Source organism: Camponotus vicinus, unplaced genomic scaffold (genome assembly GCF_025532165.1).
Source record: "Camponotus vicinus isolate PSW18456_S1 unplaced genomic scaffold, iyCamVici1.0 SCAF_4, whole genome shotgun sequence".
NCBI lineage: Eukaryota > Metazoa > Arthropoda > Insecta > Hymenoptera > Formicidae > Camponotus > Camponotus vicinus.
Genome location: NW_028141976.1, coordinates 11,831,047 through 11,845,961, shown reverse-complemented (window position 1 = coordinate 11,845,961; position 14,915 = coordinate 11,831,047). Strand labels below are relative to the sequence as shown.

Here is a 14,915-nt window from a genome sequence, read left to right as displayed (position 1 = left end):
GAAAAGTTGCAAAGTGGAACCTCGCTTCGCGTGGAAAGTTGCAAAGTGAAACCTTGCTTCGCGTGGAAAGTTGCACCCACCCCGCCAGTAGGGGTGCCTACGGTAGGGTGCAACTTTCCACGCGAAGCGAGGTTCCATTTTGCAACTTTTCACGCGAAGCGTGGGGGACGGGGTGGGTGCGGGAGGGGGGCCGAAGGCCCCCCTTGCACCCACCCGTGTGTGTGTGTGTGTGTCAGCTCCATGCTTGTCGTAAGAAATTAACCAACAAACGATTAAAAAAAAAAAAAAATTAAAAAAGTCGAAGTTGCCCGGCTAATTTCCCGGAGGTCGAGGCGGGCTCCTTTCATCGACATATTTACCGATTTTCAGATGAAATAATTATTTCCCAAACGTTAAAAACATTACAGACATATTTCCCAAATAATTTCACGTTAATTAAAAAAAGAAATTTTTTTTTAAATATTTATATCTGCTAACTATACGATCAATTTATTTTAATTAATTATAAATAAACTATTATTTCCTAAACTATGAGAATCTATTCCTAAATGTGTCCAAACGATTCCCAAGCGATTGGTTTAATAGATAATAGAGAATATCAAATTTGTCTGCTAACTATATGATCGTTAGGCCGGGTGAGTTTTTCGCGCATGCGCCGCGAACGCGGCATTAACGAAGTATCTAGTAGAAGCAAAAAGTGTGTCACTGGTCGCCCTTAAATAAATTTTTGAAGGAAAATTTTTAGAAAATTTTTACGAGCGACCAACAGCACACTATCATATATATTATTATCAAAAATTTAATTAAGCTGAAAAAGAAAAAAATACAAAAATCACCGACTCAGATGCTGTTGCCCGCCAAAACTTTGGCGCCCATAATCCGCTATCTGATTCACCGTTGCTTTCCTGTGATTACTACTGCGCATGCGCGAAAAACTCACCCGGCCTACCATCACTGGTGCTGATGATGCCAACAGCGTCAAAGGGCCTGAGCAGAATGGCTGCCTTAAGATTTTAAGACTATGTTTTATGCCTTAGGTCTTTGTCTTAGGCCGGTATTCATAGTCCGTTCTTATATTTAAGATCGTCTTAAGAACCCATTCAACCAATCAAATAGCTGCAATGCGGTCATTGATTGGTTGAATTGGTTCTTAAGACGATCTTAAATATAAGAACGGACTATGAATACCGGCCTTAGGTAACGCACAATACTGTGTGTTATGTCCCGAGTCTTATGTATACGCGAACGTTTGTAAGAAATAAACGTTCGCGTATACATAATATTCGAGACATAACACACAGTATTGTGCGTTACCTAAGACAAAGACTTAAGGCATAAAACATAGTCTTAAAATTATAAGGCAGCCATTCTGCTCAGGCCCAAAGACCGGTCCGAAATCATAAGCGCGCTTAGGGTGCAGTCCCACGTAGAAGAAAAAGCGGAACGGAAAAGAAGTATAGTGGGGGTAACCAATCAGGGGGCCTATTACGGTTTTTGAAACGAAGTGAAAATAACAAAAGTGAGGAAATTTACTAGAGTATCTACAATTTCATTTGTCGAAATCTAGTAAATCTGTTCACTTTTGTAATTTTCACCTCGCTTCAAGAACCGTAATAGGCACCCAGAACGTTTCTCCAAAAGACATTATACCTAGCGTTCTCGTATGTATGTACATACCTAGCATATCTAGTCTTTCTTATTCATAAATAAAATTTATAAATTTATTTTTATATAAAATAATAATGTTCGGTAAATTTTTTTATTATAATATAATAAATATGTGTGTGTGTGTGTGTGTGTTTTATTTTCAGATATATATATTAAATTTTGTAACAATTTATTACACTTAGGCCGGTATTCATAGTCCGTTCTTATATTTAAGATCGTCTTAAGAACCCATTCAACCAATCAAATAGCTGCAATGCGGTCATTGATTGGTTGAATGGGTTCTTAAGACGATCTTAAATATAAGAACGGACTATGAATACCGGCCTTAACATTAAATTAGCCCATACAGCACAAAACATTGCAGCAATATTGCGGCAATATTGCAATGTTGCTGCAATGTTGCAACAACATTGTAATATTTCTGCAATATTGCTGCAATGCTCTGTGCTGTATGGGAGGTGAAAATATATTATTCTGAATAAAATATTACAATAAAATTAATAAAATGTTACAATATAAAATGTAATTTTATCATTGTTTCATATAAATAGTTTAGTTTAATTTTATATTTTCACAAAATATAAAAAACATAACAAAATTACACTAAAATAATATATTTCTCTTGTTAAATTTATATTATTATAAAGTTCTTTATTCCATTCCGCTTTTATATGACTGGGTTCCCCATGGAATATATTTTACGCAAAACCGGAAAAAATTCTAACCTAAAATTTTTCAATAATTCTGAATTAGCTTTGTTTTTTCGTAAATTATATTCCATTGGAATTTTCCATTTATTATAAAAAGATATTTTTTTACAAAATTGATTATTTTTGTTAACTATAATTCATAAAAAATAATTTTTTACTCTTACTTATTTCCGCTTTTTCCGGTACATGGGGAACCCGGTTATTTAAAATCGGAACAGATATATCTTTTGGAGAAACGTTCTGATTGGTTAGGGCCTGAGCAGAATGGCTGCCTTATAATTTTAAGACTATGTTTTATGCTTTAAGTCTTTGTCTTAGGTAACGCACAATACTGTGTGTTATCCCTGGCGAAAATAAGAAACTTTATAAAGCGTTAACAACCGTTGAGTGAGGGTTTTCTGAGAGTTTATATGCTTTTCAAACTTTGTAAGAGCACTTACATAACGCTGTTGGGTTTTGAATGCTTATCAAACGCTGCAGTGTTGCAATTTTTGTTCTACAAACTCTTTATATAATGTTATATGAAAGTTTTGCAATGCTGAGGTAACATTTTTCAGAGTACGTTCAGTAAACGTTGATACATCTTCGTGTACAGAGTTTACTCAGACTTTTCAAACGTTTACGATTACGCTATAACGTACAAACGTCTTTTAAACGCTAAAGTGTTGCAATTTTTGTTCTACAAACTCTTTACTAATCGTTTTTAAACTCTCGACGAACTTCCACAAACGTTCATGTAAACGCCAAACAAACGTCTCATTTTTGCCAGGGATGTCTCGAGTCTTATGTATACGCGAACGTTTATTTCTTACAAACGTTCGCGTATACATAAGACTCGAGACATAACACACAGTATTGTGCGTTACCTAAGACAAAGACTTAAAGTATAAAACATAGTCTTAAAATTATAAGGCAGCCATTCTGCTCAGGCCCTTACCCCCACTATACTTCTTTTCCGTTCCGCTTTTTCTTCTACGTGGGACTGCACCCTTAGATTTTAAACATGATGCATTGATGTAGTAATATTCTATAACATATTTAATTTACTAATAATAGTAGTATTATGTATAATGTTAATAAATATTAATTTTAATAAGTATTATATATTAGAATATCTAATTCTTTCTATCTCGTGTTACTTACATGTTTGTTATTCATTATATGAAGCTGGAATCTAATTCATTGGCTGCGTTCAGCAGGAAAAGTTGCTTTGCAACTGTGTAAAATTCGTGAGCCTGATTGGTGTATGCTCTTAATTTTGGCTGAATCTACGAGCATACACCAATCAGATTCACGAATTTTACACAGTTACAAAGCAGCTTTTCCTGAACGCAGCCATTCAGAATCCTGCGCAATGATACTGGTAAAGGTGAAAGCACATAAAATTGCATAAGCGCATAACCATAAGCATAAGGAAATTGATTGGTCCACAAATATATGCATAAGAAAATGAACCAATCAATTTTCTTATGCTTATGGTAATGCGCTCCTGCAATTTTATGTGCTTCCACCTTAAAGGCCATCACACACAAAATTGCATAGCTGCATATGCATAGCATAAGACCATATGGACCAATGAGCATCGAGTATTAAGTCGCCATATTGACTTACATAACATAATACTCGATGCTCATTGGTCCATATGGTCTTATGTTATGCATAGCTGCATATTTGTTAAAGTTGCGTGTTTGTCGGTCCGGTTTTTTTTGTGGCTGGGCTCCCCATGGACTAATATTTCGGAGCATTTCGGAAATGAGTAAAAATAGAAAAATTTATTTTGATAGTTTTCCGACAAAAAAAATAATTAATACAATAGAAAAATATATAAAAAAGTGACATTTGTATGTATTGTTTATTATAACAGAAAATAATAAAGAAATTTTCTGAATTGAAAAACAATTTGAGGTTAGAATAGCATTCCGTTTTCCGTAAAAATCGCTCTATGGGGAGCGAGGCTATCGAAAAACCGACATTCAAACTTTATTAGATAATTCTGATTGGTTGATCACCACTCTAGTACTTTTCCGAGATTCCGTTTTCCGAAATTCCGACTGCCATGTGACAGCACCCTAATCAAACATTAAAGAATTAATTTTCATGAACTTTTCTTGCATACTTTTTGTAATATACACAGTCCTATTTTATATATCTCTTATTATATATCTCCACGTTAGAAATATTTTGTAACATTGTTTTCATAGGCTACAAATTTGATACTTGTAAAGTTTGTATGTCAAGTATATGAAAATAAAATTTTAATCATGATTACATTAAGGATTGGATCATCATTAATTCACAGTCTAAAACTTCTTATCTTACTAATGGTAAATATTATAATTGATTAAATTATATATTATATATTAAATTATATATTATATATTATAAATATTAATAAAATATACAACTAATTTTGTAGCTGGATTCGAACTCGTTTTGAATCTGCGCAATGGTACCGGTATGGTTTTCTGCGCAGACGCTCGACGCTTGATGCTATCATGTATAGGCATCTTTATAATAAACAATAAACTATAATCTTATAGTTCAAAAGAGATTTGATTAAATATTATGATTTTTTGCTCATATATTTTTCATATATTGTTTATACATTTCTTAAAAAATAACGTTCTACATATATACGATCTTTTTCTTACAAATAAAAAAAATTATTATTGTCTGTAAATTATAATATTCATTATAATAGCTTGTAAATTATAATACATTATTATGTAAAATCATATAAAAAAAGACAAATTCCTTTATATTATTATTTCATGTTTTCATTATTTTATATAATAAAATAATAGTTTTGTATAATAAAATGTACGAAATATTACTTAGTTTTTATAATTAATATTATTTTTCAAAATTTGTTTTAATAAAAATAATGTTTCTACAATATTTTAGTTACAATCTATTCCGCATATGAAATAAATTTTTACAAGTGCATCTCTTATTATATACATTTTCTATCACTATAAACTAATAAATCGCATAATTTCGCATGAAAAGATTATTTGTGTTTTAATATAAACATACGGTTATCCACAACTCTATTCGATTTAAAGATAGGTTACAAAATATTGTAAAAAAAACTATATCATACAATTTTTTTCCTTTTTCTTTATAATTCCAGTGTCCTTTATGTGATACTTCTGACGACAGTTGCTAGATACAGAGACACATAATAACAGTGTAATAAAGTTAAAACAACACAGTGTGCTATCATCAATAGTGTGTTACTGTTCCATTTTGTAACTGTTCCAAAATATCGCAAGAGGAAATCTGCATATATGAAAATTTTTTCCAAAAGTTGTAAACCGTTGGAGACATTGTTAAAGTAAATTCAAGATCATCTGTAAAATCACGTAAAATTCACTTGAATTTTGTGCGAAAACAACATGTTTTCTTTCCATAATATTTTTGACAGTTTTTTTTTGTTAATAGGCATGAGGGATCAAGCAGTTAGCATTTAAATTATGTGAAGTAAAGAGAGAATTTTCGATTAAAATTGAATAATATATATGCAAATTTCGAATTTTTGAGTTCTTCAACTTTTTCTAACAATAAGTATTATAGCGCTAATCATTTAAAATGACAGTTGATTTTTAACTTGACAAACAAGAGAAAAAGAACTAGAAAGCTACTATATCTAATACGCATATATAAATAATTTATTAAGTTTAATAATTCTTCCTTCATTTTACTCGAAATATATTTCACACATATATCATAGAATCACAATTGTCATAATGTTTTTATGGATAGGTATGATTACGTCAATATTTAAAAAATGTTTTCTCTAATATAGTTTTATATAATATGTGTATATATATATATATATATATATTTATATATATCTCTACATTTAATGTAAACTATTAGCTATATTTAATGTAATAAAGTATTATTTGAAATACAGTAGCTCTCTTTTAATTTTGTCAAATGTATTACAGAGTTGTTTGCGATTATCGTCAATAGCCTTTGAAATGCCTTTGAAACAAACATAGCAATAAACGTGAAAATGTGTTAGCGAATAAAGATCCAAATAATTTTCAAAGTATATTAGTAGCGTGTAACAATTTTGCAAGTCCATTGTACAAGGTACGTAATTAGTGCATTTGAGATATCTTATAAACTTTAAGTTTTCTAATTTCCAATTTATGTTTTATATCATAGAGTCTATTATCTTATTCAAGTACCGAGATGAATATAGTAATTTCTCCTTTAAACGTATATATAATGTTATCCTTACTTTCTAATGATGCTGAAGGATCCACACTGAATGAATTAAAATCTGTTCTTCGCTTCGATGATAAAATATCTTTTAACGACAAATTGAAAGCTTTAATAAATTTATTAAATGCAAGGTGAAAAACACGCAAAAGAGCTGAATGATACATGATTTTTTTAGAAAATGATACATTTAAATGTGTTTTAGGGTATTAAAAACAATGCGTTGCAGATAACACACACGGTGTATGTTCACGAAGATAGTTATTTTGTGGATGACTTTTTAACGATGTACATGAATCATTTTATATCTTTGGTTTTAAATACAGATTTTGGATATGATACTGTTAAATTTATTAACTCAATCATTGAATTAATAACAAATGATATGATATATCCGACGTAATTTTTCCAGGTATATTGTATCAGATATATTTGACTAACAATTATGTGTATAAAATAATAATAAAGAATTATACAAAACATTTTCAATAATTAAATATTTTGAACAGAACATATCGACAACAGTACAAAATTTGTGTTGGTAAATACTGTCTACTTTAAACCCAGATGGCTACACATTTTTGATGAAAAGGATACAGGACAACACATATTTCACGCTTCTAACACAAAAAGATATCTTGTGCCGACAATGTTTAAAAATTCAATATATAAGTATGGCATAATAAAAAGTTGGCGTTGCAGATTTATCGAAATCCCGTACTTGGCAAGTAATTGTCATTTTTTTTCAAATTTTCGACGAGATATTATATCTTGGAATTTGCTCGTAAGAACACATGTGTTCTAGCAGTACACTATATTATCTCTTTTTTTCCACTTTAATGTTTTCCGGACTATTGTTCTTGTGTTACATATATATATTATAACATAATTTAGTTTACTCTTTCCGTTCTACTTTAGCTTCATTTGATCTTGGTTTATTTTGCTATGTGACGTATAAGTTGACGTATATCATTTATATCAGGTAATTTTTCAAAAATATTGTTACGTTGCATGCGTAATCAGTAGCTAATGAACAGAAAAATGGAAGCCTCGATTGATATTGCGAGGTCATAGAAACTCCGCAGCTGTTATATTACTTTAACTAATTGTAAAACACGTATTTTAGAGTTATGCTTTTATTCCTTTCTTCGAATTTTTATTCGTTTCTGCGATTTGAATAAAAAAACATTTGTAATACATACATATATATACATATACATATATATATATACACACATATATATATATATATATATGTGTGTGTGTGTATGACAGATGTTTTTTCATTCAAATCGCAGAAATGTAGAAATAAAAATTTGAATAAAATGCGTATTTTAGTAAAAGTAATGCGCATTTTAGTAACAGCCACGGGCGAGATTTTTACGATCTCGCAATATTAATCAAGGTTTTCATTCATCAAGGTATTCATATATATATATATACATACATATATACATACATATATATATATATATATATATGTATATATATATATATACATATTATGTATACGAATTTCATATTCACGATCCCATTTTTGCAATTATATAAAAATCGCCAAGATATACGATTTTTATAACAAATTTCTATTGCGCATTGAAATTTTATAATATATATAATAATACATAATTTTACATTTTTATGGAATATATAAAATTGTTGTTGAAGAGAATATTGCATCTCTAAAGTATGCTAATGCATGTTCAGGCAAGATGAAGTAAAGTCACATCTTAAAGTATGTTGAAGATAACATCAGTTTTGTATTGCAAATGTTTTGTTTTTGAGTACAAAATGAAACAGTGCCGTTCATATTATTAAAATGTAATTCCTTGTAATGTAATATCATCAATGTATGTAATAAAGTACATACATACATGTAATGTAATAAAGTTAGGTCAGTGTGATCAATGATTTAATATGCATTAATTAAATTCATTGTTCAGCTATAATTAGATTCTATTGCCGCGTATATAACTGTATTAAAATGTTAGGCTATCATCTCTCAATGGGAATAAAAAAATATATTTATTAGGTGTTAGGTCAGTGTGATCAATGATTTAATATGCATTAATTAAATTCATTGTTCAGCTATAATTAGACAAGAAATTTATTCATCATCTAGCAGGTACAACCGTCGTTTTTTCTGATACATACAAACCATCCAAAAACTTTCTTATATCCTTATTTTTTACTGTTGTCGATTGTTGAATGAGAGCAGCTGAAATAGAATCAAACAATTCTCATGAAATATATTTCAAGTTGATTTCTTTGCATTTATTTATTTAAAGAAATAATTTCAAGGTACCTGAACGGGATACATCTTCTAAGGAATTTCCTTCTATGATCAGCTCATCTTTCTGTTTTCCAGAATTGGCAACAGTTACACCAGGTGCCATTTTAACACGCCTTATGTACTTCTCACCCAAAAAATTACGAATTTCTATAACTGTGTTGTTCTCCGTAGTCACACAGTTGATGGGGAAATGAGCGTACACAGCTCGCATTTTGTATTGGTAGCCTTTTGTGACTCCCTTAAGCATGTTCTCAATATGAGAACATACGGTACGAACAGCAGCTAATTCTTTTTTCGTACCGAACCATTTATCAACTTTAAGTAGTCTGGTACTTATCATCTAGAATACATAACAAAAAATATACATTCATAAAGCATGTTATGTGGATGTGATGTGGATGTTAAATATTTTGATGTCAATCACAAAAATTTCAGAGGATTTATCATTTATGAAAAATGAAGGGGAATCCTGCTGATTATCTTCACAATATATCTTCAACATTGCAATTAATCAAATTTTATTCTTAATAAGAGATCTTATACAAGAGATGTGATATACTCTCACAAATAATATTTTATAATAATATGTATATATAAAAAAAATTATTTTCTTACCCGAATATCGAGTGCAAGATGTTTAAAAGACCATTTCAAAACACCCCTTGGTCCTTTTACAGTCACTAGACGAGATTTTACTGTGACAGTCAATCCCTCTGGGATTTTAACTGTCTGATTAGTCACAATTTGCTTCATTCTGCAATGCCAAGAAATTTACTTAAACATTTTATATAATTATGCAATAAAATATAACTAATTATCATAATAATTATAGCTATGATACAATATAATAAAATCTACAATTGTTGTGCAGTCATTATTTGTTAAACTTTGAAAGTGTTAATTATATTATTTATATTAGCAAAAGAAAATTGTAAATATAATTAGACAAAAATGACATAGAAATATATTTTGTATGTAGCTTTATACGATATAAATGAGATTAAAATCTCCATACGATTCTCTATCTTTATTTTGTGTCAAGTACCACGTGTGTGTAAATGTCATAACAAAATTCACCAAGTTAGAGCTCAAATTTCTCATATTAGGACCCTTCATCTATCATATTATACTGTAGTTAAAATTTGGTACTTTACTACTAGTAATATATATGCTAGAGTGGAGTGATTTATTGTTCTATTCTAAAATGTAATTAAAAATTAATTAAAAATTAATCATATAGATTATTATCTTTTGTCTAAGCAAAACTGCTTAATCCAATATCTTTCATTGTAAAATACGAAGAGAAAGATTCCCCATCTAAATATTTAATTCCTGTCTAGTTTTTGCCAGAAAGTTATGTAATTTTCACGTGAAACTCAATTTTTAACATCTTAGAATATAATAGTCTCAATACGTTTTTCCTTGATTTTAGTAAGATACACATACTGGAAATAAAGATATAAAATTTTAACATGCAGCATAATGTGTGACACGAGTGAAGGGATGAAGGAAGGTGTGATAACTAATATAATAGTGTTCAAGATTCTTCTTTTTTTACTTTATATAAAATAGTATCCAAAAGTAATAAAAATATTCAAATGTAATATCGCACATTCATTATAATACACACAACATATTTGAGTTTCGATAAGAATTTTGTAGGTTATGACAGGTCAATGCTTACAGCAGTTGTTTACATGAATCAAGATGGATCGATATCATAAAATTGCATAATTAAAAAATTAAATTTCTCATAAAAATCACTCAATAAAACTCGTGCACAGCGATTTTTTTTTCAATAGTACGTAAGCAAATTGTTGACTGCTATGGCAAGGGTTTTATGGCTCGTTGTCGCAAAACGTTCCGCGTGTCGCAGAAAAATATTACATCACGGCAAATGTGGGAAGAATGATAAATGTCAGGAACATGTGAAAACAAATTTCATACCCGACAAATCGACGGATCGTCGCTGATTTTTTAGGATATTCCTAAGGACGGAAATTTCTTTACCTGAAACACGCCGCACGATAACCGGAAAAGATGGAAAGAGACTTAAAAAGATCGAGGCAGAGCAAAAATCCGATGAAGATGCGAAGCAGAGAGAAGAATGAGAGGTGTTACGGCTCACGGCCCGCTTTTAAGTGATCCCTGAAAGCGATACGCCCTCTGTGGACCTTAAAAACGTGCACCTAGGCCGGTATTCATAGTCCGTTCTTATATTTAAGATCGTCTTAAGCGTCGTCTACAATGGCCGTAGCATAAGGTTGTAAGGCCGTAGTCGTAAGAAATTGACCAATCACAGTTGATTATTCTCCTGAACTTCAACTGGGATTGGTCAATTTCTTACGACTACGGCCTTACAACCTTATGCTGCGGCCATTGTAGACGACGCTTTAAGAACCCATTCAACCAATCAATGACCGCATTGCAGCTATTTGATTGGTTGAATGGGTTCTTAAGACGATCTTAAATATAAAAACGGACTATGAATACCGGCCTAAGTGTAATAAATTGTTACAAAATTTAATATATATATCTGAAAATAAAACACACACACACACATATTTATTATATTATAATAAAAAAATTTACCGAACATTATTATTTTATATAAATATAAATTTATAAATTTTATTTATGAATAAGAAAGACTAGATATGCTAGGTATGTACATACATACGAGAACGCTAGGTATAATGTCTTTTGGAGAAACGTTCTGATTGGTTACCCCCACTATACTTCTTTTCCGTTCCGCTTTTCCTTCTACGTGGGACTGCACCCTAAGCGCGCTTATGATTTCGGACCGGTCTTTGACGCTGTTGGCACCATCAGCACCAGTGATGGTAGGCCGGGTGAGTTTTTCGCGCATGCGCAGTAGTAATCACAGGAAAGCAACGGTGAATCAGATAGCGGATTATGGGCGCCAAAGTTTTGGCGGGCAACAGCATCTGAGTCGGTGATTTTTGTATCTTTTTCTTTTTCAGCTTAATTAAATTTTTGATAATAATATATATGATAGTGTGCTGTTGGTTGCTCGTAAAAATTTTCTAAAAATTTTCCTTCAGAAATTTATTTAAGGGCGACCAGTGACACACTTTTTGCTTCTACTAGATACTTCGTTAACGCCGCGTTCGCGGCGCATGCGCGAAAAAGTCACCCGGCCTAACGATCATATAGTTAGCAGACAAATTTGATATTCTCTATTATCTATTAAACTAATCGCTTGGGAATCGTTTGGACACATTTAGGAATAGATTCTCATAGTTTAGGAAATAATAGTTTATTTATAATTAATTAAAATAAATTGATCGTATAGTTAGCAGATATAAATATTCAAAAAAAAATTTTTTTTTTTAATTAACGTGAAATTATTTGGGAAATATGTCTGTAATGTTTTTAACGTTTGGGAAATAATTATTTCATCTGAAAATCGGTAAATATGTCGATGAAAGGAGCTCGCCTCGACCTCCGGGAAATTAGCCGGGCAACTTCGACTTTTTTATTTTATTTTTTTTTTTAATCGTTTGTTGGTTAATTTCTTACGCAAGCATGGAGCTGACACACACACACACACACACACACACGTGGGGGTGCAAGGGGGGCCTCCGGCCCCCCTCCCGCGCCCGCCCCGTCCCACTCGCTTCGCGTGAAAAGTTGCAAAGTGGAACCTCGCTTCGCGTGGAAAGTTGCAAAGTGAAACCTTGCTTCGCGTGGAAAGTTGCACCCACCCCGCCAGTAGGGGTGCCTACGGTAGGGTGCAACTTTCCACGCGAAGCGAGGTTCCATTTTGCAACTTTTCACGCGAAGCGTGGGGGACGGGGTGGGTGCGGGAGGGGGGCCGAAGGCCCCCCTTGCACCCACCCGTGTGTGTGTGTGTGTGTCAGCTCCATGCTTGTCGTAAGAAATTAACCAACAAACGATTAAAAAAAAAAAAAAATTAAAAAAGTCGAAGTTGCCCGGCTAATTTCCCGGAGGTCGAGGCGGGCTCCTTTCATCGACATATTTACCGATTTTCAGATGAAATAATTATTTCCCAAACGTTAAAAACATTACAGACATATTTCCCAAATAATTTCACGTTAATTAAAAAAAGAAATTTTTTTTTAAATATTTATATCTGCTAACTATACGATCAATTTATTTTAATTAATTATAAATAAACTATTATTTCCTAAACTATGAGAATCTATTCCTAAATGTGTCCAAACGATTCCCAAGCGATTGGTTTAATAGATAATAGAGAATATCAAATTTGTCTGCTAACTATATGATCGTTAGGCCGGGTGAGTTTTTCGCGCATGCGCCGCGAACGCGGCATTAACGAAGTATCTAGTAGAAGCAAAAAGTGTGTCACTGGTCGCCCTTAAATAAATTTTTGAAGGAAAATTTTTAGAAAATTTTTACGAGCGACCAACAGCACACTATCATATATATTATTATCAAAAATTTAATTAAGCTGAAAAAGAAAAAAATACAAAAATCACCGACTCAGATGCTGTTGCCCGCCAAAACTTTGGCGCCCATAATCCGCTATCTGATTCACCGTTGCTTTCCTGTGATTACTACTGCGCATGCGCGAAAAACTCACCCGGCCTACCATCACTGGTGCTGATGATGCCAACAGCGTCAAAGGGCCTGAGCAGAATGGCTGCCTTAAGATTTTAAGACTATGTTTTATGCCTTAGGTCTTTGTCTTAGGCCGGTATTCATAGTCCGTTCTTATATTTAAGATCGTCTTAAGAACCCATTCAACCAATCAAATAGCTGCAATGCGGTCATTGATTGGTTGAATTGGTTCTTAAGACGATCTTAAATATAAGAACGGACTATGAATACCGGCCTTAGGTAACGCACAATACTGTGTGTTATGTCCCGAGTCTTATGTATACGCGAACGTTTGTAAGAAATAAACGTTCGCGTATACATAATATTCGAGACATAACACACAGTATTGTGCGTTACCTAAGACAAAGACTTAAGGCATAAAACATAGTCTTAAAATTATAAGGCAGCCATTCTGCTCAGGCCCAAAGACCGGTCCGAAATCATAAGCGCGCTTAGGGTGCAGTCCCACGTAGAAGAAAAAGCGGAACGGAAAAGAAGTATAGTGGGGGTAACCAATCAGGGGGCCTATTACGGTTTTTGAAACGAAGTGAAAATAACAAAAGTGAGGAAATTTACTAGAGTATCTACAATTTCATTTGTCGAAATCTAGTAAATCTGTTCACTTTTGTAATTTTCACCTCGCTTCAAGAACCGTAATAGGCACCCAGAACGTTTCTCCAAAAGACATTATACCTAGCGTTCTCGTATGTATGTACATACCTAGCATATCTAGTCTTTCTTATTCATAAATAAAATTTATAAATTTATTTTTATATAAAATAATAATGTTCGGTAAATTTTTTTATTATAATATAATAAATATGTGTGTGTGTGTGTGTGTGTTTTATTTTCAGATATATATATTAAATTTTGTAACAATTTATTACACTTAGGCCGGTATTCATAGTCCGTTCTTATATTTAAGATCGTCTTAAGAACCCATTCAACCAATCAAATAGCTGCAATGCGGTCATTGATTGGTTGAATGGGTTCTTAAGACGATCTTAAATATAAGAACGGACTATGAATACCGGCCTTAACATTAAATTAGCCCATACAGCACAAAACATTGCAGCAATATTGCGGCAATATTGCAATGTTGCTGCAATGTTGCAACAACATTGTAATATTTCTGCAATATTGCTGCAATGCTCTGTGCTGTATGGGAGGTGAAAATATATTATTCTGAATAAAATATTACAATAAAATTAATAAAATGTTACAATATAAAATGTAATTTTATCATTGTTTCATATAAATAGTTTAGTTTAATTTTATATTTTCACAAAATATAAAAAACATAACAAAATTACACTAAAATAATATATTTCTCTTGTTAAATTTATATTATTATAAAGTTCTTTATTCCATTCCGCTTTTATATGACTGGGTTCCCCATGGAATAT

At 31.9% G+C, this 14,915-nt stretch overlaps 1 protein-coding gene and 1 long non-coding RNA gene across 3 annotated transcripts; one reads left to right on the top strand and one right to left on the bottom strand.

Annotated features, from left to right (window-relative positions):
- Positions 1-5,505: 5,505 nt before the first annotated feature.
- LOC145970072 (uncharacterized) lies at positions 5,506-8,132 on the top strand. Its single transcript, XR_014438315.1, has 6 exons — positions 5,506-5,715; positions 5,823-6,143; positions 6,332-6,479; positions 6,555-6,745; positions 6,817-7,023; positions 7,121-8,132. It is a non-coding gene; the product is annotated as an uncharacterized LOC145970072 (long non-coding RNA).
- A 568-nt stretch (positions 8,133-8,700) lies between these two features.
- On the bottom strand, positions 8,701-11,074 carry LOC145970071 (large ribosomal subunit protein uL6-like). 2 transcript variants are annotated; one of them, XM_083096496.1, is made up of 4 exons: positions 10,915-11,074; positions 9,520-9,658; positions 8,917-9,244; positions 8,701-8,829 (listed from the first exon to the last, which is right to left on the bottom strand). In XM_083096496.1, exons 2-4 carry the CDS (start codon positions 9,655-9,657, stop codon positions 8,726-8,728), a joined length of 570 nt encoding a protein of 189 aa, XP_082952622.1. In that variant the 5' UTR covers position 9,658; positions 10,915-11,074; the 3' UTR covers positions 8,701-8,725. The 2 variants fall into 2 exon arrangements, with proteins under 2 accessions (XP_082952622.1, XP_082952623.1); XM_083096497.1 differs by having other exon boundaries at positions 10,852-11,059.
- Positions 11,075-14,915: the final 3,841 nt, after the last annotated feature.

Excerpts from the sequence above, each read along its gene's own strand:
- LOC145970071 (XM_083096496.1), bottom strand. The coding sequence starts at position 9,657 with ATGAAGCAAATTGTGACTAATCAGACAGTTAAAATCCCAGAGGGATTG. Across the intron at positions 9,245-9,519 it reads ATCTTGCACTCGATATTCGG|ATGATAAGTACCAGACTACT; the intron begins GTAAGAAAATAA and ends TATGTATTCTAG. Across the intron at positions 8,830-8,916 it reads AGAAGATGTATCCCGTTCAG|CTGCTCTCATTCAACAATCG; the intron begins GTACCTTGAAAT and ends ATTCTATTTCAG.